This window comes from Semicossyphus pulcher, unplaced genomic scaffold (genome assembly GCF_022749685.1).
Source record: "Semicossyphus pulcher isolate SPU_LCO1_2020_fin unplaced genomic scaffold, fSemPul1.0.p SCAF_7, whole genome shotgun sequence".
Classification (NCBI taxonomy): Eukaryota; Metazoa; Chordata; class Actinopteri; order Labriformes; family Labridae; genus Semicossyphus; species Semicossyphus pulcher.
In genome coordinates this window covers 30,535,002-30,560,341 of record NW_027211748.1, presented here as the reverse complement: position 1 = coordinate 30,560,341, position 25,340 = coordinate 30,535,002, and the positions used below count along the sequence as shown (strand labels likewise).

Sequence of the window (25,340 nt, the reverse complement as noted above, 5' to 3'; positions counted from 1 at the left end):
ATACAACGCGTTTTAATACGATACAGTCTCCGTTATTTTTTATATTCGACAGCACCAAAAGGTACTGAAGCTCTCAATAAACCTGCAGATCTACAGTCAGATTTTTAACCCTAATGGCACGAGCAAAAGAGAGAGAGCAGCTGTGAAGACAGGACAGGCAGGAAGTGAAGAGAGCGAGCGGCGTTAATGTAAATAACGCAGTGAAACAGAGAAATGAGACGTTATTTACAGATTGTCTCACAGCAGTTTAACAACAAACTAACACGCCTACATCTCCGTACGACCCGCAGGAAGGGACAGGGTTTAGTGTTTATAGGCCGTTGGCGTTGCTGGCGTTCTCCCAGAGCGCCACGTTGTGGGGAGCGCTGGCTGGAGCATCAAACGTTTTGAATGAAGCTTCGGTACGATGTTCAATATCAGCCGGTCTCTCTGCTCCGCTTGTATTTACCGTCACTCTGACGCTCTCTCTCGTACTTGCTCGACCAATGCGCACTGCACGACACAAGGTACAGCGATGCGTTCAAGTCCAGTTTGGAAAACCCAAACAGAGGGGAGGGTAAGAAGTAGTCCTCCGAAGTAGCCTACATTCTCAATAATTAATGATTTATGCTTTGAAGTAGCCCCGTAGGTTCTGTTGTTTCATTAGCTCGCCCTGTCTGTCTGAAATAAGTTCTCAGGTAAAAATACTGATTCTCCAGTTCAGGGAAAGGGATGCTTTGACAGACCGTGATTACATTCCTCTGTGTCTTAGCAATCCTTCTGAATTTGACGTCCAGTATTTTTCCAATGAGGCATCCGATGAAAAGTCTATTATTATTATTATTACTTTTTTGTTAATTATTATAAATGTTTTCAGTATTAATATTATCACACAGTGATGTAAAAAATTACCTATACCTTATAATTGATAAATTAGTCATTACTAACAGAAAAAATAATCGTTAGATTAATTAACAAAAGAATAATCGTTAGGTGCAGCCCTAAAATGTTAGTAAGCAGAAGCTTAATCGGTGTTACAATTGTGAGGGGGTCCTTGGAAAATGTTCTGCCCTGTAAGGGGTCCCTGGCCCCAAAAAGGTCGAGAGCCCCAGCTCTAGACCTCTGCCCAGCGATGGACGTCCAGAAACGTCCCAAACAGCAGAATAATAATAAGAATAGAAACACAGCTGAAGGGCAGATCCAGCTCACACTTCTCCTGGATGATGATTAAGAGGGAATGTTTCAATCCCAGTTCAACACATTCTCTGGAAGCCAAAGAAACACAAAGAACCCAAAAAGCAGAGTGACAACAAACATGATCAGCCAGAAACAGAAACACAAGCCGAGCGATGACGCCGCCTTTACGGTTCTTCTGATCTTTAAAAGTCTGACGGGAGAGACGGCGGCTCGTCTCCGTCTCTCAGGAAGAGATGCTGAGTTTGTTCATGTGTTAGAAAGGGTTAAACCTGAGCCAGATCATTTATTGTTAGTATTTGCAAATTCATGTTTTTGGGAAGTTATTGGAAAGAAAAACTGGTTTTAAACCCTCTCTTAAAAGCAGCTAAAGTCCCGACCAAAGGCGAACCAGGTGTAGCTCCTGAAACCACCTTTTCTTCAGGTAATAAGGAGGAAATCAGACCAGCAGCAGATGACTGTTGTCATTAGAGACACGATTCAGTTACAGTTTAAGGACTCAGCATATGAACAGAAATAAAACATTTGAAACAAAAAGGCTCCTTCAGTCAGTCATCCTGTAACGTCTGGAAAGGTGTGATCTATTTTTAACATCCTCTATTTTTACACCACATAAAGAGAGCAGACCAGTTTAGACTGGAGGAAACTTTAAAGTGTTTCAATCCAGACTGAGGATGGGCAGAGTTTACTTCCTGTCCCGCTGATATCTATTGGTTCTCATGTCACTCCGTGGTGCGTTCTTACCTCGATGCTGGTGCTAAGGCTGGGCAGAGTGTCCGAGGTCACCGTTGTGCTTTGAAGGCTGGAGAAGTCCCACAGGTTGACGGGCGTGACGGGGCCCACCGTCTTGGAAGACTCCGTCCATCTCTGACTGTCCAATAAGGTCACTTCGTAAAATTCCTGGATATCTGAGACGACAGAGACGCAGAAGGACTTTTTAATCTAACCGAGGTCTCACTCTGACATCATATTCAGGGGACCCTCAGTGACATCAAGCACAAAATTAAATGCTCAGACCTTTCAATAAAGCATGTTAAGGGCCCGGTCAGACAGAGCTTGTTTTTTTGTCATTGTTTTCAATGAGAGGGACGCTTTTTGCACGCTGCTTTAGTGTTGCTGAGCGCCTCGCGTTTTTCCGCTCCGAGCGCCTCGAGTTGAAAAAACTTCAATTCAAAGCAGAAAAGCGCCCGACGTCTTTGGCATTTTTCTCATTGTCCAACTGGATGAATGTAGAGGCGGACCTTCTGTCAATTTACAAAATAACGCTTAGGTTAATGATTGTTTTAACCACACACAGACGTTACATCGCTCTCTGCAAACACACCAGACTCCATTCATAAAAACAGTCATTTTTATCTCAGAACACTGAGAGACGCTTCCTCTTTTGGTTTGTTAGTTTGTGTTTTGCATGTTAGAACAATAAGTTCAGATAAAACATAATTTTTGTGTAAAAGCCAAAAACAAAAACAAGCTAACCAATCAAGGCAGCGGTAGATCTACAGCTCCTGTTCTGTGAGCTAAAATCCCTGTTTTTCTGAATGGAGTCTGGTGTGTGTGCAGAGAGCGATGTAACGTCTGTGTGTGGTTAAAACAATCATCTTCCTCTGTAACAAAAAGGTCTATCTCTGTAGGGATCCTTTCTGTCATGTTGCAGCCATTACAGCCTGTTTCACTGCTGCAGTTTTAGCTTTATATTTAGGTTGTATAGATTCTTGGGATATGCAGCATTCTCAAAAACTTTAAAAAATGACATCACAATAAACTAAAATTCTGATGTAGGCTCTGGTTACCATCTTTAGAACAGAGGTTTTAATTGTATAAAAATTGTATAAAAAGGGAAAAAATAATGTGAAAAATGTACAATGATCAAGACAGTTTTGTGAGCAGAGGACACTCAGCAGTTATTAAACTGAAAACACATCAAAGCTGCCTTCACAGGGCAAATAATTCTGATTGATTCAATAACTACCATGAGCCTCTCCCTGCACTCCACAGGACAGTCAGTGTATGTGAAGCCAGTTTTATAAAAAGCCTCCAAGCCCAGCGGTCACATCCAAAATGCTATTTTATTTTTGGAAGCACAATTCTGACGAGGGCTCACAGACATCTAAAATAACCGAGGCTTTCTTTGGCTCGGCGTGGCAGCTGACCGTCGGCCGACACAGATGTTTTCCCATAAACCATCAGATCACCACTTCAGCAGCTCCTCGACAAGCGAGGCAGCTACTGCATATAAAGGGGGACCACTGTATTTTTAAACATGGGCCCTATTTTTGTTATTTTGGGCTCCAAATGACTAACAGGTACAAAAGGTTTTTAAATGCTCCAGTAGATTCATCCTGCAGCAGTGAAACAGGCTGTAATGGCTGCAACATAATCCTTGATGGGTCAAAGGTCGTCCACTAAAAGTTCTTGTTGTTTCCACTGACAGGCTCAGATTGTTCTTCTAAGTGTGTGACAACATGACAGAAAGGATCCCTACAGAGATAGACCTTTTTGTTACAGAGGAAGATGATTGTTTTAACCACACACAGACGTTACATCGCTCTCTGCACACACACCAGACTCCATTGACAAGGATTATGTTGCAGCCATTACAGCCTGTTTCACTGCTGCAGGCTGAACACATCTACTGGAGACATTCAAACACTTTTTGTCCAAAATACATTAAGAACGGGTCGAGGTTTAACAGAATTCCTCTTTAGAGAGTCTGTATTATGCATGTCTGACTCTGTGTCATTAGGAAATCTAAATAAGGATCACATTCAGATATGACGGCGCACACAGGACACTAAATTCTACTTGCAGGCTCCTCTCCGACTCTGACGCTGAAAACCTGTTTGTGCCGTTTAGGAGGACTTCCTTTGGTTTGGCTCTTTCACAGTAAAAGCCCAGCATGCCTCAGTGATGCCGCATGAGTGCCACGTGGAGCTGCCGCAGTAACTCCGCTCTGTAATCTCAGCAGTGCAGCTTCAGACCGCAGACAGGTGACAGAGTCAAAGATCACACTCTCATATTTAGATCTGCTGTGTTTCATGGGCCAGATTATTTTGCACTACATTCTGCAATAAAGCTGCCAGCTGCAAGAAAATCATTTTGTTAAGACGTCAGCTAAGAAGGAATCAAATCACTGAAAATAAAGACCCAAACAAAGATTTTCACTGATCCCATCAAATGTTATGTAATGGTCTTTGAAGACTGGAAATAGCTCTGAATATCAGATCAACATAGCACAGAAGCTGATGAAAGGCCTAAAAATACCAAGTTCCTCTTCGCTCCAAACTCCACTCATTGTTTCTCTCTATTCATTCCGTCTTAAACTTATCAGTCCAACACTCATGTTCCCCTCAGGATGAACCTTAGTGATCCTCTGACTTCTGTCAGCGTCAAATGTGTCAGTACTTTCTTTTAAGGCCAAATACCTGCAGATCTAATGGCTTCGCCACCTCCCTCAGCTGCTCTTTGTGTTTACTGCTAATTAGCTAATCTAAGCTTGCCAACATGCTGAACTAAAAAGGTGAACACAAGCTGCATTTCCACCACAAGAACTTTCCCCAGGGTCTAGGATCCTTTAGAGGAACTAAGTGCATTTCTATCCCGGGAACCAGGGTCCTGATTTAGTCACGGAAGATTATTCTACCCCCTGAAAAAGTCCCTGTGCAGGGAGCATTAAAGCTGTCACAGTGGTCCAAAGATGGCCGACATGACGGCTCCCTAACAGTGAAGCCAAACCCTCTCTGTCGCCCCCTGCTGACTGGCTGCAGTATAGCTCATAAAGCCCGCCTCCTCCATGTTAACAGATGGGACATGAGTCAAACTATAAAATCAAAATACACGTCAAATAAATTTTTCTCAAACATGGTTTCTGTCATTATAGTTAGTTCTTATCATGCTGATTTATGTATGTCTACATTTTAGTTTACTTTTAGTTATTTGATGCTATAAAAATTGATTGACAGCTCTGTGGACAAATGGGGCTCCTGCAGCGTTCTGTTCCCGAGTAGCAGAGTAGTGGAGGAACGGCGAGAGGAGATATCTGCTTCAGACCGACACAAGAAGCTGTTCTGCTGCAGACTGAGCCCACCTGAGGGCTCCAACACGCCAAGGACACCTGAGGGCTCCAACACGCCAAGGACACCTGAGGGCTCCAACACGCCAAGGACACAAGGTAAAGGTGTGTGTCAGGTAGAGGAAGGGGCGGGAAGTCAATACTGACTTAGTGTAATACAATAATTAAGTGTGCAGCACATATGTAGACCATTAATGCAAATAAACAAATATATAGGCTGAAACCTGCAGGCTCTGCAATCATATTAAACAACAAGTAAATGTCTCTCTGTATCAACTGTGTCCACAAGAGACCGCTCTGAAACACTGAGCTTTATCCAGTGAGAAAACGACTCGTTTGAAACACAAATGAACCCGTTCTCTGTAAACAGTTTCCCAAACAGCAACATTCATCAGGCCTGTGTCACAACAAGGACCTTTAACAACTTTAACAACAGGCTCACGTGTGTATGACGCCTGCAGTGGGAGATCTCATCTCGTTGTACTTCCTTCAATGACGAATTTATTTTTAACAATAATGGAGAAATAATCGTCCTTCGGTTTAATAAACTCGTAAATTGAGTGCAATCTACTCATCTGAAGTCACAGCCCTGTCCTGTTGGTTGAGAGTGTGAATATCTTCTTTTTTTATAGTGTGTTAAACGGACTGCCATCTTTGGAGCGTGTCTGTGTCTGTGATCGCTGCGGGTCACAGAGCGGCGACGCTGCACCGCTGGAGCAGGAGGAGCGCATGCAGCAGGGATTCCTCCTGCTAAAGCGAGTGTTTGTATCCGTTGAGTGGATCTTGCCAACTTCTGCTCACTTCCCTGGGATCAATGTTGCCCGACTTCTAAACTTGGGCTGAAGTGGTGCTGGTAACTCCAGCAGAGCGCGGGTTCAGCCTGACAACATGAGACGTTTTCTGTCCGAGGCAAAGACTCAAAACCACTGCGGAAAAAAACATTAATCTGCTCGGTGTGGTGCGCGAAGTGACTAAGTTTTACTCCACGCGTTCGATTAGAGTGATCGGGACTTTTGAAAGGTAATCGGCTGATTACCGATGACCTAATTAGAGCCCAGATCGGCGCCTGATGGCTCGGTGCATCCCTACAGATGAGCATGATTGGCAGCGCCCGCTCCGGGGGGGTTTAGGTTTCATACAGTCATTGGTGGAGATATATAGTTACTTAGATATAGTTCACTTTTACCGACTAAAACATCAGCGTTAGCACCACAGGAGTTACTGAATCTTTCAGTTAGTGTGTTTGCATTATTCTGAGACGTAATATTTCTGCATCACATAACAGCACAAATTATTTAACTTATCAAGACAGCAGCAGAGCAGCAACTCCAGTGTTCTGAGAGGTAAAATCAGTGTTTTTGCCAGTGGAGTCTGGTGGCTTTGAAGAGAGCGATTTACCGGCTGCTTCCGGATTCAAAAATACATCTTACTCTTTTACAAAACAGCCTCTGTCTTTAAATATCCTTTCTGTGATGCTGTCAGACACTTTGAATATATGTATTATATAATACATATATTCAAATACATACATCATAAATTAACAATTTGCATGTAACAGCTTCTCAAAGTGGGAGTTTTTGCGTTCATCAGTTCAGTCCGACAGGAGCAAATTCTTCTTGGAGCGAGGCAGCGTAAAAACAGAAACAGGAAACTTCTTCAACGAGAAAAATTAAAGCTGTTGCACTAAATTGACCTGAATTGACCCTAATTGAGATCTGAAACTCTGACCAGACTTGCAGATTAGAAATTCCTTGAAGAGATTTTAGTTTGATGGATTCAGCATTACATGTATATTGCTGTGTGGTGTTTAGAGCCTAAGGGAAGGCAAACTCAACCTGCAGACTTGTAGAAACTGAATAAAGAGGCAGTGCGCAGTCAAACTAAAGCTGAGGAGAGGTTGTGGTGTGGCAGGCTGTCCTGCTGTTAGCGTGAGCGTCCTCGGGGGACGACATTAAACACAGCCCCGTATTGATGTCCAATAAAAAGGGACCTCTGTGGAATTGTGGGAGACTGTTAAAGGGATCATTTTACAGTGAAACCAGCAGTCTGTTTCCAGAGTTAGAGGTTCATGTCTGACAGCAGCAGCGCAGAGACTGAACTTAAACTTAGCTGTGACAGTTTTTAAAACATTAAATGTTTTAGGTTTTAGGTCAGAGAAAGGTGCACATTTTCAAATTAAGAAACGGAGAACAAGAGAATATAAGAGATGTCAGGACCATCGTGGGGTCTGTTCAGTTGTTGTTTTCTCCCCTCAGATATTAAATCAAATGAAAGACAGAAGCAGGAGTGACTGATGTGAGAGCAGACTGATCGTATTAACCAGTTAGACCACCACAGAGAGTCTGTTGTGCAGGCTAATAAAAGACCACACCTATTTAAACTGTGTATGGGAAATACATCAGTGCTATACAACACTTAGAACACACCCAGAGCGTGCAGACGGCACAAACCTACATCAGACAGCTTCAAAGTGAGAAGATAAAAACGGACGTAAGCGGAGCATTTTAAGACTTTTTAAAGCTTTAGATATAAAAACGTCTTCTTGCCCTCCTACACACAGATGATTCAAACCAGCCAAGAAGTCAGACACGTAAACATCGTTTGGTTTGTGAAAGTAACTTTTTCCTTTTACGTCTGACACACGGATATGAAAGGTTGAAAATGTCGATGTTTCTCAAACAAAACCTAAAAACTGTGATGGATAAGGAGAAAGGATTAAAGACCGAGCAGTGCAATGCTTTTAAATGTCGGTTTGATTTCTGAATCTGTTTCTACAGTTCAATAAATAAAATACAAAGTTTAACCAGAAAGACTTGAAGCTCAACATTAAAGACCACTAATGTGTTCGTACCAGGCTGTAAACATGTTTATTTCTGCTGTAAAGTTTAACATGGGGCTCTATGGGGACTGACTCACTGCTGGAGACAGCCTCGAGTGGACACCAGAGGAACTGCAGGGTTTGGTTCTTCCAATTGTCGTAATTTCTCATCCCTGTAGGTTATCGCTCGGGGCGTCTCCACTGGTTTTAATAGAAGTGTGATCCTATAGAAGTCTATGAGAACATGCTCTTCCTCCTCTCCTGATGTATTCCCTCAGTAAACATGTTCCTGATGAGTTTATGGTCTCAGTCTCTAGTTTCAAGTCTTCTTCAACACAGCATGATGTTCATTTAGTCACTGATGCTCCCATTGAGAGTCACACAGACCAGGAAGAGGGGAGGGGTTAGGGGGGGGCTACCTGTGAGTGAAAAGTCGCTACCACCACGACCTTATAGATACCTCGTTCAGCGTACGGTGGAACTAAAGGACACTCCGAGGAGTCGGATGTTCCTTTTTTCATAAAGCCTGTTTTTGGTTAGCCTTCCAATAATCAAAATCAATCATGATAATAGCATAGCATTTGCCAACTCTTTGCTCCTCCCTAGCTCCACCCTCTTGTCCAAATATGGTCAATTCTGGCAACAAAAAAAAACCATGATGGGACGGCCAATACAGAGGCTTCAAAGCAGCAGTATGCAAACCAATGAGCAACGACGCGGTGGTTTTTATCAGGCTGAATGAAATATTTTGAGATTGTGAACTACTGGTCGGACAAAAGACATTTGATGATGTCACCTTTGACTCTAGAAACTTCTTCCTGAAATGTCTCCACATTTTGCGATATTTTATACACCAACAGATCTCTAGCAACATGATTTGCTGCCCTAGACCCTCAATATCATGAATCCTGGGCAGCCAAAACCTGCAGAGTTCAGACAAACTGCAATTAGCGGAGTAACATCCAAATCTGTGGGGCTGAAAGTTGATATATTAAATTGCAAAGATTCCATTGATGCCATCTGTTTGTCGGAGAGGAATCAGGCCAGTCTGAGCTGAAAGAATGAGAAGAAATGCAGAAACTGAAGCTCACGGCGCTCTCTCCCCCTTTCTCTCTCTCTCTCTCTCTCTCTGTAAATCAGCAGCGGTGGGTGGTGGGGGGTGGATTATAGACCAGGGGTAATCGTCATGTCCACAGAGGGATTACACGGTGCTCGGCCTGCTGCAGACATCTCTTTTTGGGGGGTTTGGCAGATTGGAAATCTATTTTTCATCAGTGACACTCGGATGCTGGGACGTCAGGGTGAGCGTGACAAACACACCGAGGCCTGAGACTCACTGAGAGACAGAGCGAGGGAACGTGCTGAAAGACTGAAGACGTATGGACTGTTACTTCCTGTTTTGTGATCATCAATCTCTCTCAAATGAAGAAGATGTAGCCTAACCATATTTGGTTGAGAGGATGGATACACATTGTTGCGTCCCTATGTTGGTTGACAGATCACGTGGTAGCGACTTGTCAATCACAGGTAGCCCCGCCCTAAACCCTCCCCTCTTCCTGGTCTGTGTGACTCTAAATGGGAGCATCAGAGACTAAATGAACATCATGCTGTGTTGAAGAAGACTTGAAACTAGAGACTGAGACCATAAACTCATCAGGAACATGTTTACTGAGGGAATACATCAGGAGAGGAGGAGGAGCATGTTCTCATAGACTTCTATAGGATCACACTTCTATTAAAACCAGTGGAGTCGCCCACAAGCAAAAAACCTACAGGGCTGAGAAATGATGCCAACGAGGAAGAGCCAAAAGCTGCAGTTCCTTTGGTGTCCACTTGAGGCTGTCTCCAGCAGTGAGTCAGTCCCCATAGAGCCCCATGTTAAACTTTACAGCAGAAATAAACATGTTTACAGCCTGGCACAAAGACATTAGTGGTCTACATAGCTTATTCTCGTACTTTATACAATTCACCTCAAATAAAGGCTTAAAGTTATGTATAATTAGGGGCGTGGCCTCTTGGAGGAACAGGTGGGTGAGGCTAGCTGTCACCTGAAGACTTTGGATGCTCATTTTTTGTATATTTTAAAGTCTGTTTTTGCCGTCCAAAATTTGCTTCCCAATTAATATAATTTATAATTGTAATAACCTGGTGTTTGCTTACCCCTCATTCCTGTCTAGCTCCACCCTCTCGCCCAAATATGGACACTTCTGGCTCCAGAAAACCGACATGGCAACAGCTAAAATGCCAATCTCAAAGCTTCAGTAAGGAAAACCAATAGGTGACGTCATATTGGCTACGTTTATTATGAATACAGTCAAAACTGTCAAAAGAAACACAAGTGCAATTACTACATGTGGCCACAGGTGTCGCCAAGGTGGGATTTTCTAGATTCAAACTCAAAATAAAAGAGATAAAACACCACGTCTGTCAAAGACAGGTGGAGGGATTGGACTTACTTACAAGAGCTTACTGGTCTATTCAGCTCAGTTCTACCACTCACTGTCAATCATCTACCAATACCCAGAGAGTCTGGAACCTCTTGAACCAGGACAATCCATCTGATCGGACTGTGCTTCCAGCAGCTGAGTAACCAAACTGGAGAAGGGAGCAGAAATCAGGACACTGAGTTCACACTGATGATCTCCACTCATCTATTAGTGATGAAGATGCTGGGAGGAGGAAGCTGAACGGGAGGTTTGCAGGAGGAAGGTTAAGACATAAAGTTCCTCCTGAACGAGAGTGTCCACAGTTTAATGTGGTATGCTGCTGTCAGCCTGATATTTAAACCATTACACAGTAAATATATTCATGGTGCATTGTATATCCTTATGATTGGACAGCAGGATAGTATGAAGTGTGGTTCTCCTGCAGGATGTGTGCTCTTGTACGTTCAGCTTTGTTAATAATTCATCAGTGACACTAGTTTCCTTTACGTTAGTTTCCCTTATGACACGCGACAGGCTAAGTGGTTATATTACGTAATAAAAATAACGTGAGCATTATTGTTTGCACAGTGAATTATTTGCACTTTGATTGGTTTGAATTTCTTTTTGCAGGTCAGAGTCAGAGATCTGTAAAGACGGAGTTTATCACAGCAGGTTCAGAGAAATGGTTCAGATTTATGTGAATTTCTATCAACCAAACTCAAAAGGTGATCGTGGTATTTTTAAACCTGGGCCTAATTCTCAAACTTTTGGGACTACAGGAGTGACTGCACTAACGTTTGGCATTGATCCAGTACATTGCTTCAGCCTGCAGCAGTGAAACAGGCTGTTATGGCTGCAACATAATCCTTGATGGATCAAAGTGCGTCCAATAAAAGTTGCTGCCTCTTTCAGTTTGTTAGTTCATTGTATCGTTAAGGTGTTGAACTGGTTAGCTCAGATCCAACAATATGTTTGTGTAACACCCAACAGCACAGACAAACTAACCAATCATGGCAGCAGAAGACCTACAACTCCTGTAAATGACTGTTTTTGTAAGTGAAGTCTGGTGGATTTCAAGAGAGCGTCTCCTTTGACAAAAACGGGATGTTTACCTTGCAGAACATGGTAGAAACAGGGTGTTACTTTTTCATACAGTACCTAATCTATAGAAGTCGTTATGCTGCGGTGTAAACACAGTCAACAACAGGTACAAGAACCTCTTAGTACCTTTCAAAGTATTTCCTGAGACTCCTGGTACTTTTAGTGGAAACTGGACAACCGGAGTGTTGAAACATGATGGACAACAAATATTGCTGTATTTGTCAGAAAATGGTGGCTGTCATAAAATCCTGTGTGTATGCAGCCAATAAAGAAGCACCCCACGCCCCACCCTCAAAGTGTATGTAGATTTGGACAATAGCACCCCCAATGCTGGAACCTTTTGGGGGTTGTTTTTGGAACTAAATTTCAACCCTGATCCCTGAAAGGCAAACACACTATATTCCTGAAAAGGTTCCTAGTCCCTGGGGTGGAAATGCAGCGTTTTAGGCTTTCAGGTGGAGTGGAGGCCTCTTATCGTGGGGGGCAGCAAGACATGAATGTTTTATCCACCGTGAAAGAAGAAATAGGATGACAGAGTCCAGTTGGTGAGTGAAAAGGCGTTTTTGAGGTAGAAAAACATTTTTCTTGAAACGCTTCATATCCCAAAGATTCAACCTAAAGATTATGTAGATTATTTAAGTTATGCTCTGGTTATTATGGTTTTTACATTAGATCTTATTAAACAAGATTATACAAACAACCATCTCCTGCGCTGGCCCTGCAGCCTGTGCACGGTCACTTCCTTTTCACAGGCATGTAACATAACACACCATCAAAGACCGTACAGCATCATGACGGAAAGGTGGAGGGCTTCCACCCCGTTTTCCTTTTTAATGGTGATGTTTAGTTTGAGCTTAAGAGCTACACTTTAGCAGTAAGACAGCTGAAACAGTGCAGGTAAGTCAGACAGTCAGACAGACAGACAGACAGACAGACAGTCCTGGGAAACTCAAACAGATCAGACCACATTCTTTCTGCTCGGCGTCCGTTAACCCTGCAGCAGCGTCTCAGTTTACTCTGGTCCCGTTAGCTGCCAGGAAGGTGACAGCCCATCACAAAACCACAGCGCTATCATCACAAACGCCGACTGAGTGAACGCACAAACCAACCTTCAGCTGCTGAACGTCTCAAGTTTACACCACACACACACTGTGACAGGATGCATGCTCATTTTCAGCTGTTAATCCATCTTCTGTCAGTAACTTTCTTTACAATTACAACAAGAACACGGTCGTCCTGGAGGCTCCAGAGCTCTGCAAAAAAACTCTGTGAACATCAGGAGCAAATCCCAGAATAACGTAGTACAACTTAAGCTTTCTTAAACAAAAGGTAGCACAAGTTGCCAGTCGCTGCCATTAAACACCCAAGGTTGCAGCAAAGTCCTACTTGCTGTGTAAGCTACCGTTCTGAGCAATTAGAAGTGATTTTATTTGAAACAAGACTCTGGTATCAGACTGTTGCAAAGCTTGCATTCTTGCTGATACCTGGTATTAAAAGATATTCATGATTCTGGTCTCTGTACCAGAACGACTATAGTTGCATGGCATCTCTCTCTCTCTCTCTCTCTGTCTCTCTCTCTCTTTCTGCCGGCTGCTGAAATCTTCCGTCAGATATGATTCAGTAAAACATGTTTAATCAGAGAGCATATTGGCTGACAGCTGATTATCAAACAGGTGTTTGAGAGGCTGTGATAAACATGGCAGTGTCAGGACAGAGTCAGACTCTACAAACCATATGAAACATGTGTTAATTACTGCAGTGATACCATGCAGGTGGTACATGTGTTGTGCAGAGTTCAGCTGTAACATACCAGCATTGCTGAGTCTCAGTCTCACTGTAAACAGGAAGTTACACAGAGGCTGCACTCTGGCTTACTGCAGCGGGATGAAGCCCAAACAGAAACAGATTCTCTTGTGATCGACTTTAATTAACGGCTCTTCAGTTTGCTGAAAGAACAACATCATGATGCAGATTAGGAACAACATGAAGCTTTGTCAGGTCTGTCCTCAGGAGGAGAAGAACACTACTTTAACATGAGACGGAGGGTGGAGCCATCGTTTATGATGCATTCGAGGAAGTCGGGAAATCTAACAGCTGAGGGGCTTTCACGACACAGAAGCAGGCAGATTTGTCTAAAGTTGAATCGTTGCTCTGGAACAGATTGTTAGCTGTTAGCTGTTAGCATGCAGATGTCTGTTTATAGAGTTTATAGGTGATTGGTCAATACTACTTGGACTACAAACGTAACACAAACAGAATCTGTAAATAGAGATTATGTGACATGAAGATTATAAACAGTGTTGTGCGAGAAGAAAGTGCTCTGCTAGTCAAAGGAACGAAACATCAGGAATCTGTGTTTCTTTCCAACATTCCTATTTTTTAAATCCTGCTGGTTCTGGAGGTGAACTCTGTCTGCTATCAGAACATCTCTACATATTTCAAGACTGTTTTACTTTTAACCTTCCAATCCAAGAAGAAGAAGAAGAAGAAGAAGAAGAAGAAGAAGGTATTGAAATATCCAGACTCCTCCTGACCTCTGACCTCTACAATCATTCTTTGAGCACCTTTTCAACAGATACTTTTCTACCACATGCTGCTGCGGCTGTTTGCATTGTCTGTGTGCTGCTTTAACTGTAAATCCACGGACCGTCACTCCAACACACTTTATGACCTCTCGCCCCGCTGTGACAGCTCACACATGCAGTCAAGATGGCCGACTCTTTCCTAAAGATGTACAAACACTAGAAGGCTGGCTGGAGCGGTTATTCACACATCATGAGTTTCATCATTAATCTGACCTTTAATCATGAATCAAACCAATGGTTTTTACATCAGGGGATTCATTCATACAGGAGGCGTTTTAACCTAAAACACCCATTACATGACAGTATTCAAATCTACCAGACTCTATCGACAAAAACAGTCATTTTACCCTGAGTTGCTTGTTTTACTGCGGCCTCAATCAGAAAGTTCTTCTGCATTTTTGTGTGACTTTGGCGTTTCAGACGGTTAGTATGGATCCAACAGAGTGTCAGTGTAACACATGATAACACTAACAAAGTAACCAATCGAGTCAGAGGTCGACCAGTAACTCCCGTTTTCTGTGCGGGGAAAATGACTGTTTTTATGAATGGAGTCTGGTGTGTCTGCAGAGAGCGATGTAACGTCTGTGTGTGGTTAAAACAATCATCTTCCTCTGTAACAAAAAGGTCTATCTCTGTAGGGATCCTTTCTGTCATGTTGTCACACACTTAGAATAACAACCTGAGCCTGTCAGTGGAAACAACAAGAACTTTTAGTGGACGACCTTTGACCCATCAAGGATTATGTTGCAGCCATTACAGCCTGTTTCACTGCTGCAGGATGAACACATCTACTGGAGTGATTAATCATTTAGACTCAAAATATGTAAAAAGTAGAAACCTAGTTTGAAAATAACCAAATCTCCAGTTAATTTTGTTTGTATTTTGCTGTATTATTGAAATGTGATTGAAATATTCAGGACAACTCCATGTTTTCCAGAACTCTTGCAGCACGACTCTCGTGCCTTGAGAGCTGCATGACAGAGCAGGGCGTTTCCAGGCCGTGTGGTGAAAGAGGCGATCGTACCTATGAGGGCCTGGAAGAGGTTGCTCTGGAAGATGTCGATGACCCTCTGGATGGAGTGTCGGAGCTGCCGGTCCTCGGCATGGTGCAGCTTGGCCCGGTACTCCTCCAGCAGCAGCAGGGCTCGCTGTGCATCTGGGCAAGAGGAAGAAGGGGCAGAGGTGAGTTGGGGATACATCAGAGCAGAGCAGGCGGTTGATTCTGGGCCTCGCTACTAATGAAAAGCGATCTGAGGGTGCAGCTTCAGCTCAGCAGACGAGCGCTGGCTGGTCTGAACGGACAGCTGCTTTACGGCTGCAATAATCCCTCAGTGATGGAACACTGAACTACACCGGCTGCATGCAGATATCACCGTGTAACGCTCAATACTTACAAAAAACCAACAGGGAGAAAATGAGAGCAGAGGGTGGGTTGTGGGTCAGTGTAAACAGAGTTTTGTTGTATTAAAAGAGGCTTTTCCCCACCAGAGGAGTATAAAGGTCACAGAGGTCAAAAGAGGGAGCCGTCAGGTCGGGTTTGGATCTGAAGATGTCGAAACTTCTCAAAGAATCTCTCACTAAACAAAACTAAAGCAAACAGAAAGCTTTTTAAAAATCGAAAACTAATTGAAAGTAATTGAAAAATGTCATTCCTTCCCGATACCTGGCCTTGAGTTTCAGTATCAGAACTGGCATCTTTTCTTTCTCCGATATTTATTGTGACATTAAAAAATATAGTAAATTATTCCAGATAAACGCAGTGTGTTTTCATTTACTTAAAAACAATTTACAGTCATACTTTTAATTATCTGGGACTTTTAAGTCTATTTTCTTCTTATAAAACAAACTTCTCTCCTTCTTTTACCACACTTGGTTCAGCGACTCTGACATGAAAAAGTAGAGAGAGTTCAGGTGGAGCGACACGTTTCTATATCAAATAAACACAAACAGACTTTTAGTTGCGTTACTCATACGCTGCGTCATCTACCATTTCTAACGGCGTTCAAATGTATGTTTCATCAGCGTGATCAGCTCGGTGACCGTGACTTTTTGAAACGAATTTTGCAGATGTGACTTTGGCACATGCACACATCGAAACTGCGCTGGATATCCCGCTCAGCCCTCAGTGCAACTAACTACTATTTTCATTAAAAATATATCAGATGATTATTTCGTCCATTGCAACATTACAGAGCCCAAATTAAGTTCTCAAACAGTCCAACATATGGCTCGGCAACCACGCGATTATTGTAGGGCAACACAATAAAAATGACCTGGATAATGATGATAAACTCACACTTCTTACCCAATATGGATAATTAAAACACTAGAACAGTTAGTGTTGCCACCGTCCCCGGTCTCCCCTACTCAGTATAATCAGGTTGCTATTAACGCACAATGCAACACGATTACAGGGGCTGTTTTTTAAGAACTCAAGTTTAAGAGTTTATAGGGAATATTTCTCTAAATCTAACAGTTAACCTACTTCCACACTGGTGTGGTGACTGTGGAAGACCTTGTAAATATTTTATTAATAGCAGAGTTTATGTGAAAGAGGCGAGGGGGGAAAGCTCACACAAAATGAGATATACAGCACAGATGCAACCACACAACATCCAGACTCCTCAGAATGAAGCCGTTTGACAAACGCTTGTGTTTGCTTTGGTTCACAAATCACAAGTCCAAAGTTGTGTTCGCTGGCTGATCAGTCCCAAATACAAAGCATCTCCAAGTTATTATTTTGGGTACAAAAACAGCTTTTGAGTTATTTTAAGACACACAGATAACAAAGGCTCCACAACTGAAAGAACGGGTTTGTGCAAAGGTGGAAACAGCGTTTTATTAGTAGAATAAGGGACAGAGGAGGAGAAGGTGTTTCACTGAGACTGTTTCTGAGATCAAGTTAAAATCAAAGAAGATTTCTGTCCCCTGTGACTATGGCACCATGTAGCATGACGCACAGACGTACATGGGACATGTTTTTTCTCTGTTGTCGGTATTTCTGTTTGTATTTGTTTTTCTTTCGTGTGTTTGATTTGCTTTCTGTTCCTGGGTTTATTTATGTATTAGTGAATTGTTACTGCAGGGGAGACTGGGGAAGGCTGCAACACGTTTGGCATTTCTCTACACAGGGACTGTTGTGACATGTGGACGAGACAAATTTATATTAAACTCACATCTGTTTGCTAATTAGCCATACCATTTAAATATGACTACATATGATGTATCAGTTACAATATCTATTAAAGACTCAGCTCAGTGGAACATCATTAACTCAATTTAAAACAGATAGATAGATAGATAGATAGATAGATAGATAGACAGAAAATGTAGGAATAGTATTATATTAGGTCTTTATATGCACATTCAGGCTGCAAAGTGACATTGCAATAACTTGTTGTTCTGCGATATTTATTGCGATTTTTAATACAGTTAAAGTCCAAGTACAGGAAAATATACCAGATAAACACAGTGTCTATTTTCTTCTAACAAAACAAACTCCTCTCCTACTTTGAACACTCTTGGTTCAGTGACTCGTGTGCGACTCCTCAATGACGCCAACATGAAAAAGTTTCCTAATAAAATAAATACAAACAGACGTGTGGGCTGCAGTTGAGTTATTTATACGGTGTGTCATCTACCATTTCTAACTTCCAAATGTTTAATTGGCGTGATCAGCTGTGTGATGGTAACTTTTTGAAAGGAAAGCTCGCCGTCTCCCGTTTCCTGTCGGCACACACAACCTCACGCCGTGTGTGTGCTGCAGATGTAGCCGCTAAAACACTTGTATGCCCACAGCGTTAACGAGCACCGGGACTTGGCGTCGCTGATGGCGGCAATACTCTCACCAAAAAGCCGCCACACATAACTAAAAGCCTGCCTCGATCCTGCAGGTACATCGGTGACAGCAGCGTCGTGTGCTTGTTCACAGTTCACAGGTAGGCGACACACACAGACTCTGCTGCACAGCGGTCAGTTCCCTGCACTCATGTGATATCAGACGGACTTCTCCTGTAGATAAGTCTTGGAAAAACAGTAACTGGTGAGTTGTCGTTTTGCACCGAGCAACTATAAAGTAGCAGCTTGGCGTTTCACTTAACTCGCTTCACTATCACACTTCCTGCGATGTGGCTGCTGCACATGCAATTGCGATTGCGATTTATCGTGCAGCTCTAATATACATATATAAATGTAAACCAAATCGATGTCTCCTTATGTAAATATTAAATAATCATTGGCTTCCTAATTTTGGATAGTGAAAAAAACACTTTAAAAACAAAACGTACTAACTGACAAAATCCATAACCAACTCCATGAAGTGTCTTTAAGTACAAGTGAACTATCCGTCTATCTAATATTTATAACGCTTACAATAAATGGAACCATTAATTTCTAAAATGATTTTAAAATGTTTTAAAATATATAATTAAATATAGGTTTGTTGTCTCTTTTTTACACTGGTCAGGGACAGCTGCAACACAATAATGTTAAATTTCACTCCTTAACTTTAGCTTTGTGTCACAATACGCATGGCACTGAAGAATAATGCACTGTTAAAGATTCATATTAAAGTTATTTAAACAATTGTATTATGTACTGTTTATTAATTTAGTAAAATGTAAACATTTTGTTTTCTGTGTTTTCATTCTGGCCTACCATAAGTCAACATACAGATGTTAAAGATGAAAGTCAGTCTCTCTATTTCAGGAGGAAACTAACAAGATTTAATTAAGCATGTATTTATTCAATGAACACATGTTGCCCCCATCCTTTAATCCATGACAGGGCATCGGGTGCTAGCTGGACACACTGACTTTGACACATGCTAACTGTGTCACTTAGACAACAAAACAAAGGTCCACAATAAGGGAGTTTTGTTTAAGTCATACAAAGGTTTAGGACATGTTTCTCCATTCAGCTACATTTATTTAACATGTATTTTGTCTTCCTGGTGGAGGATCAAACTGAGCATGTGCAGCATGAGTGTAAGACTTGTTGCAGCCGTCCCTTGGTGCAACTGTCCCCTGTCTCCCCTACTTGAGTCTGCCTTCATAACCCATAATATAAAATGTTTTCCTTTCTGTATCCTGAAACAATAATATTGCTTCATGTGCCAAGCCTTTAAAGAAACTAGGGAAATTTAAATTACAAAAAAATATGGGAGTTTATTTTTAGTTGGGCTCCTCTCCAGACAAGGTGCCCCATATACAACTTGGTTAGCAACTGCGGCTAACCGGCTAGCCCTACTTTAACTCACTTTACCTGAGTGGCACGGCACGGCTCAGGAGGCCGAAATAAGCCGTGTGGAGTGTGTTTCTGTCGAGTTATATCGTGTTAGTGTGTGTCCGTGTTAGTTTAAGTGTTGTGTCTTTAAACGAGGCTTTAGCCGTGCTAGCCTGCTAGTTCATATGAAGTGAGAGCGGCTTACCTTTCTTTCTGACTGGCATGGTAGTGTCTGGCTCGGCTCGATATGGAGCTAGTCGTGTGTTAGCCTCATACAGTCCTCGCACAGGACGGTTTTTATTGATTATTCCGCCAGTTAAAGCCCGCTGTCACCGCTCCAAGTCAGGGCTCAAGAAAATCCCTCCACGACGACACCAAGTTCCCCTCCGAGACGAACAGACCTGCAAACTCGCTGTCAGGGGAAACTGACACGTCCAGCGAAAATAACAACACCAAGTCTACAGGGGAACAAGTGTAAAACAGGACAGGAGTACTGGCTTAAACTAATATCCCAAGAAAAGAAGCTCCGGCGAGCGCCGTCCGTTACCGACTCTCCGTGCTGTAGTTCCCCGCCAGAGAGGCTCCCTGCCCCGGCGTGCACCGCGCAGGATGACCGCGGTGGCGACACACGTCTGGGTAAAAAAAAAAGTCAAAATCTAGCTTCCACCAACTGGGACAAGCCGTGCGCCAAACTCCATGTAAAAAACGCTCAGCTTCCGTGCATGCATGAGCTGACCGCTGCTGTTACTGTGGTGCAGAGAATAATCAGCTCCGGAGCTTTGATGTTTATTCCAGAAATAAAAAAACAACTTCAAAGTCCAGCCTGGTGGCACACCTAACTCGAGCCTGATTTATCCCGCACTGGCACGCAAACTCGTGTGTTATTCCCAGCACAGCCTGCGTTGTGCATTCGTGTCAAACTTCTCGCAGTGTAAATCCCTCCTCTCTTTTTCTTCTACTTCCTCTTTTTCCTCCTTCTCTTTTCTTCTTCTTCTTCTCCTCCCTCCTCCTCCTCCTCCACCTCCCCAGGTCTACAAATCCCAAACTTTCCTCCAAAATGGCGTCTCACAGAGCTGCAAACGTGAACCATGTGATTTCTAAAAGACTACCCCTCCAACCTGCCGCCCAATCATGCAGCTCACCTACACGACCAAGAAGAAGAGGAGGGTCAGGGTGGAGGAAGGAAAAACTTTTGAATCAAGAGAAAGGGAAAGTGTGAGGAAAGAGAGGACAGGAAAGTAAGAGGAGGGGGAGAGGAAGAGGAGGTGAAAGTGGGATTTAAAAAAGAAGAGGTGGAAGAATTGAAGAAGGGATGAAAAGGAGGTCTTAAAGAAGTGATGAGGATGAAGAGATGGAGAGGACATTAAAAAAAAAGAGAAGTAATCTTAACCCCAAACTATGATGCACTTCATTTCACTTATACTTTCACCAGCACCACTTTATCTTAATTTAGCATAAACAGGGTAAACAGCTAGCGTGAGTCTGTCCAAAGGTACGAGAGTCCACTGACAAGCACCTCCAAAACACATAGTATTGTCTTTAATTTAACTGTACAAATTGACATGTAAAAAAGTTAACATGCTGTTTTATGGGGAACTATTTCTTGGTTGCGACCAGTTGCTGCAACTCCAGGAAGTTGGTTTCAGCCCTGAAAGTGACAAAACAAACTTCCCTAATGAATTCCTGTTTAGATCTTCAGTTATATTGTTTATACTTATATTTAGAATGATTATACACAAAGACAAAAACGTTCTATGCTAACTAAGTCATGTTATAGTTTTGTCTGCGCCCCCGAGTGAGTGTAGAATAAGAAACTACAACCAGCACCATGTTAGCTTAGCTTAGCATAAAGACTGGAAACAGCAAGCCTTGTTCTATCCAAAGGTTACAGAGTCCACCACCAAAACTCTCTGAATATCAGGAGGAACCCTAATCAGTAAATCCTCTGAAAACCAAGTGAAATTTGTTGTTATATGGCCAACTAAATTTATGTCTGCGACACCAGGAAGTTACGGTTCCCAGCCCTGAAGGTGAAAAAACAAACCAACACGTCTGATTAATTTCTGTAAGATCTTCAGTTATATTGTTTATACTTTGTTATATTTATATTATATACACAGACAAAAACTTTGAATTACAACTAAATCATGTTATAATGTTTTTGTGTAAAAGAAGAAACTACAACCAGCATCATATTAGCTTAGCTTAGCATGACGACTAGAAACAGCTAGCCAGGTTCTATCCAGAGGTCGCAGAATCTACCACCAAAACTCACTGAATTTTATGGGAAACTATTTCTTGGTTGCGACACCAGGGAGTAACCGGTCCGAGCCCTGAATGTAAAAGAAACATTTATTAAACAATTATTAATGGTGCAAAAAAATATGTCAGTTTTATCAACATTTAATCAAAGCCCCAAATGACTGTAATATCTTTACAGTGTACTGTGTTAGGACGTCAAAGATTAACAACAGTCCTGAAAATGAACTGTACAGTCAGTCGTTCTTTTAATCAACTCTGTGTGTTTAATGTATTAATATAGGATTTATATAATTTTTGTGTACATCAGTGAAAAAAATAGAGTTCTCTTCTAACTCATTTCCCCAAAAATTACATTTAAAAACTGGGTAATTTAAATCTTGAATAAGCAGCCACAAAACACTTAAACACTCATGCTTAAATTTCACATATTGAAGAAATATACCAGATAAGGCAGAAAATGTAAACTTTTTATTCATTGTATTATTGTTTACCTGCTGGATTAAGATGTGAGCTTGTCTCCTGTCTTGTTTGGCTGGGATCAGGTTTTTTTTTTTTCATCATTTTTCACCTTTTACTTTTGAATTATTAACTTTTTCTATTCACTTTCTTCTTACTATATTATTTGAGTTGTAACATCTAACTGAAAAAATATTGCACAATTTTTTTATTTATATAAGCTTGAACATAGTCTCATTAAGATTAACAATACCTCTTTACAGAGCGTCTCGCTTGAGACAGGCAGTAGCATGATAAAACAATTTAATAAGATTCCAAAGTAAGTTGAGTTGAAGTGATTTTCTGTGTTTTTTTTGTTAAAACAGGAGCCTCTGCAGCGAAACACATCTTTGCATGTCACTACACGTCATGTTAAACACAATACTTTTAAAAGGAAGTAAGTAAGTTCACTTTTTAAACTCATTTAAAAGTTTCCTGCAGCATGGTTGGTTATATAAAATCGTTAATAAAAAACAATGTATACTCTGGACGTTAGTGTTACTTGGAGAAAGGTCAGAGGTCAGGTCGTGAGCCCACCTGCCGATCAAATCCATCCTTTGGTCATGCCGAAGATGAAACGTCTCCCCCCCCCCCCCTCCTCCCTGTGTGCAACATCCCCTCTTTGTCTCTCGGTGTCCCTCACGTCGTCTCTCTCATGTGCAGATGCAAACCACTCCAAGCTGTGGCCCAGATTAAAGAGAGCAGTTCCGGTGAAAGGAGGAGGCCTTTATTTTTAGACGGTCATGTTTAATGAATGACCTCGCCTTCAGTCTCGGGCTCGTCGTGTTAAAGTACAGAAGAAGAGGTCTGCTCTGCTCTCACGTCAGCCTTTACCTCCTGCAACACTGGAAAAAGATATGCTGTGAAGAGGTTCTAAAGACAGGTGATCAAAATATTCACCTGTCGATAAGAGAATGTATATCTTACACTCTTAGACTCAGTCATAGTGTATGTAAATAATGCACATAGCCACTGTGACATCATATACTGCTTTGTTGTTTGCCTTGGAACCTGCAGTTTGACATTTTGGCCGCAGCCATCTTGTTTTTTTGGAGCCAGAAGTGACCATATTTGGACAAGGGGGTGGAGCTGAAGAGGAACGAGGGGTTATCAAACAATTAGTTATCGAAGCTAAACAGACTATACACATGGCTTGTTCATTAGCTGGCAAATGAGAAAGTTAAACAACATATTTTCCACAGAATGAGTTTCTTTTCTGGTGGAAGCTTCTGGAGTTGTTTATTTGTACGGCTAAAAAAGTAAAGAAAGCTTTTGGAACGTAGCGGACTAAAAACAACGGGTAAGAAAACGAACAAACAGGTAAAAGTCTTCTCTGCAGGGAAAGCCAACAAACGGGCTGCAAGAAATAAATCAATGTACAACAAACAGTGAACGAGCTGACAAGCAGGTCTGGTGAGCACAGACACAGCTCGCTGCTAACTAGTGCAGGTGACATTCAGTGACTGAATTAGCTGAGGGGACACCTAGCAGACAGCTAGCAGCTCCCAGCTGTCACTCAAAGAGGCCACGCCCCTAATGCTGCATCACTTTAAGCCTTAATATAATGTAAACAGGTGAGCTGTATAAAGATTCTCCCCGTACAGTTGTCCTGAAGAGAGAAATGAGCTATAGAGACCCAAACTGTTTTTTGTACCAGGCTGTAAACATGTTTATTTCTGCTGTAAAGTTTAACATGGGGCTCTATGGGGACTGACTCACTGCTGGAGGCAGCCTCAAGTGGACACCAGAGGAACTGCAGGTGTTTGCACTGCACAATGATAGTTAAATGAGATAAAATAAAGATGTAATAGAAAACAACCAAGGTGCTGCGTCCACTGCTTATTTACAGTCTTTGCTTCGATTAACCGGCTGACACAGCACAGTGGACGGATGCAGCTCCATCACGACGTGATCTCACCACAGATGATTGTTGGTGAGGTGTTCCCTTTGGAGACACCACAAGTGTATAATAACACAACATCCCTGGACAGGAAATGCCTCCGAGGTAATGACCTCAGCTCAGTTAATTTCACAATAAAGTGACGTTGATCTTGTTCAGTTCTGCAGCTCCCCTTTTTAAGAAACATATCTGTAAACTCAGGACAAAGGATGAGATGTGAGTTGTAGTGTTTTGAAACATATTCGACTTCTATGTTGTGTTTTATTTTGGCGTTAAAAGGTTTTAATATTTTCAGTAGATGTGATGGTGTTTGATAGAAGTGAGAGCAGCCTGGTAGTTAATGCTTCTGACGAGTGTCTGAGCCGCATGCTGTGTGTGTGTGTGTGTGTGTGTGTGTGTGCGTGTGTGTGTGTTTGTATTACAACATGTGTCACAGGCTCAAGCTGCCAAAGTCCAGATTTATGCCAAGATTAATTATGAGCATGTTGTCCAAATGGGGATGAAAACTGACATGACATGTGCAGTAATCACATTACAGAGTCAGACAGCCGCGTCCACACGCTGCAGGTTAGGATGTAGATGGATGAATAAATCCTGCATGGTTGACACGCAGTGTCTGAGCTGCAGCCGCGGCCCTGCAGGTCCGAAGGCTCCGAAGACAGATATGTTAAGTGGTGGCGTTAAAACAATCTCTGCCTCGAACTGAAACCTGCACAACTACCAAAAACATGCCTTCTTGTAAAATCAAAACCCCCCTCTGTATCCAGAGTGTGTGCAGATCAGCTGGTGGAGCCGCAGTGTTGACGTCCCGCCCCTTCCTTTACCCAAACACACCTTTACCTTGTGTCCTTGGCCTGTTGGAGCCCTCAGGTGTCCTAGCCGTGTTGGAGCCCTCAGGTGTCCTCGCCGTGTTGGAGCCCTCAGGTGTCCTCGGCGTGTTGGAGCCCTCAGGTGTCCTCGCCGTGTTGGAGCCCTCAGGTGGGCTCAGTCTGCAGCAGAACAGCTTCTTGTGTCGGTCTGAAGCAGATATTCATGCTGATGGGAAGTTCAATGACTGTAGTGTTTGTGTTAGTTACGTCTCCTCTCGCTGTTCCTCCTCTACTCTGCTACTCGGGAACAGAACGCTGCAGGAGCCCCATTTATCAACAGAGCTGTCAATCATGAGGCCACGCCCCCTTTTTACAGCATCAAATAACTACTTAAAAGTAAACTTGTCAGAAAAATGAACAGTTACATAACTCAGCATGATAAGAACTAACTATACACTGCATAACCTGCAGATCTTATC

The 25,340-nt window shown here is 42.4% G+C and overlaps 1 protein-coding gene across 12 annotated transcripts in view; it reads right to left on the bottom strand.

The window, feature by feature from the left end:
• The window catches only part of LOC138611321 (disks large homolog 1-like), a 115,614-nt gene extending 95,179 nt beyond the window's left edge, over positions 1 to 20,435 (bottom strand). For all 12 annotated transcript variants that reach the window (XM_069684351.1, XM_069684352.1, XM_069684355.1 and 9 more), the window contains exons 1-3: positions 19,601 to 20,435; positions 15,197 to 15,328; positions 1,918 to 2,081 (exon numbers count right to left, since the gene is read on the bottom strand). In XM_069684351.1, coding sequence (XP_069540452.1) covers positions 1,918 to 2,081; positions 15,197 to 15,328; positions 19,601 to 19,619 — 315 coding nt within the window. In that variant the 5' untranslated portion in view covers positions 19,620 to 20,435. The remainder of the gene's footprint in view (positions 1 to 1,917; positions 2,082 to 15,196; positions 15,329 to 19,600) is intronic.
• Positions 20,436 to 25,340: the final 4,905 nt, after the last annotated feature.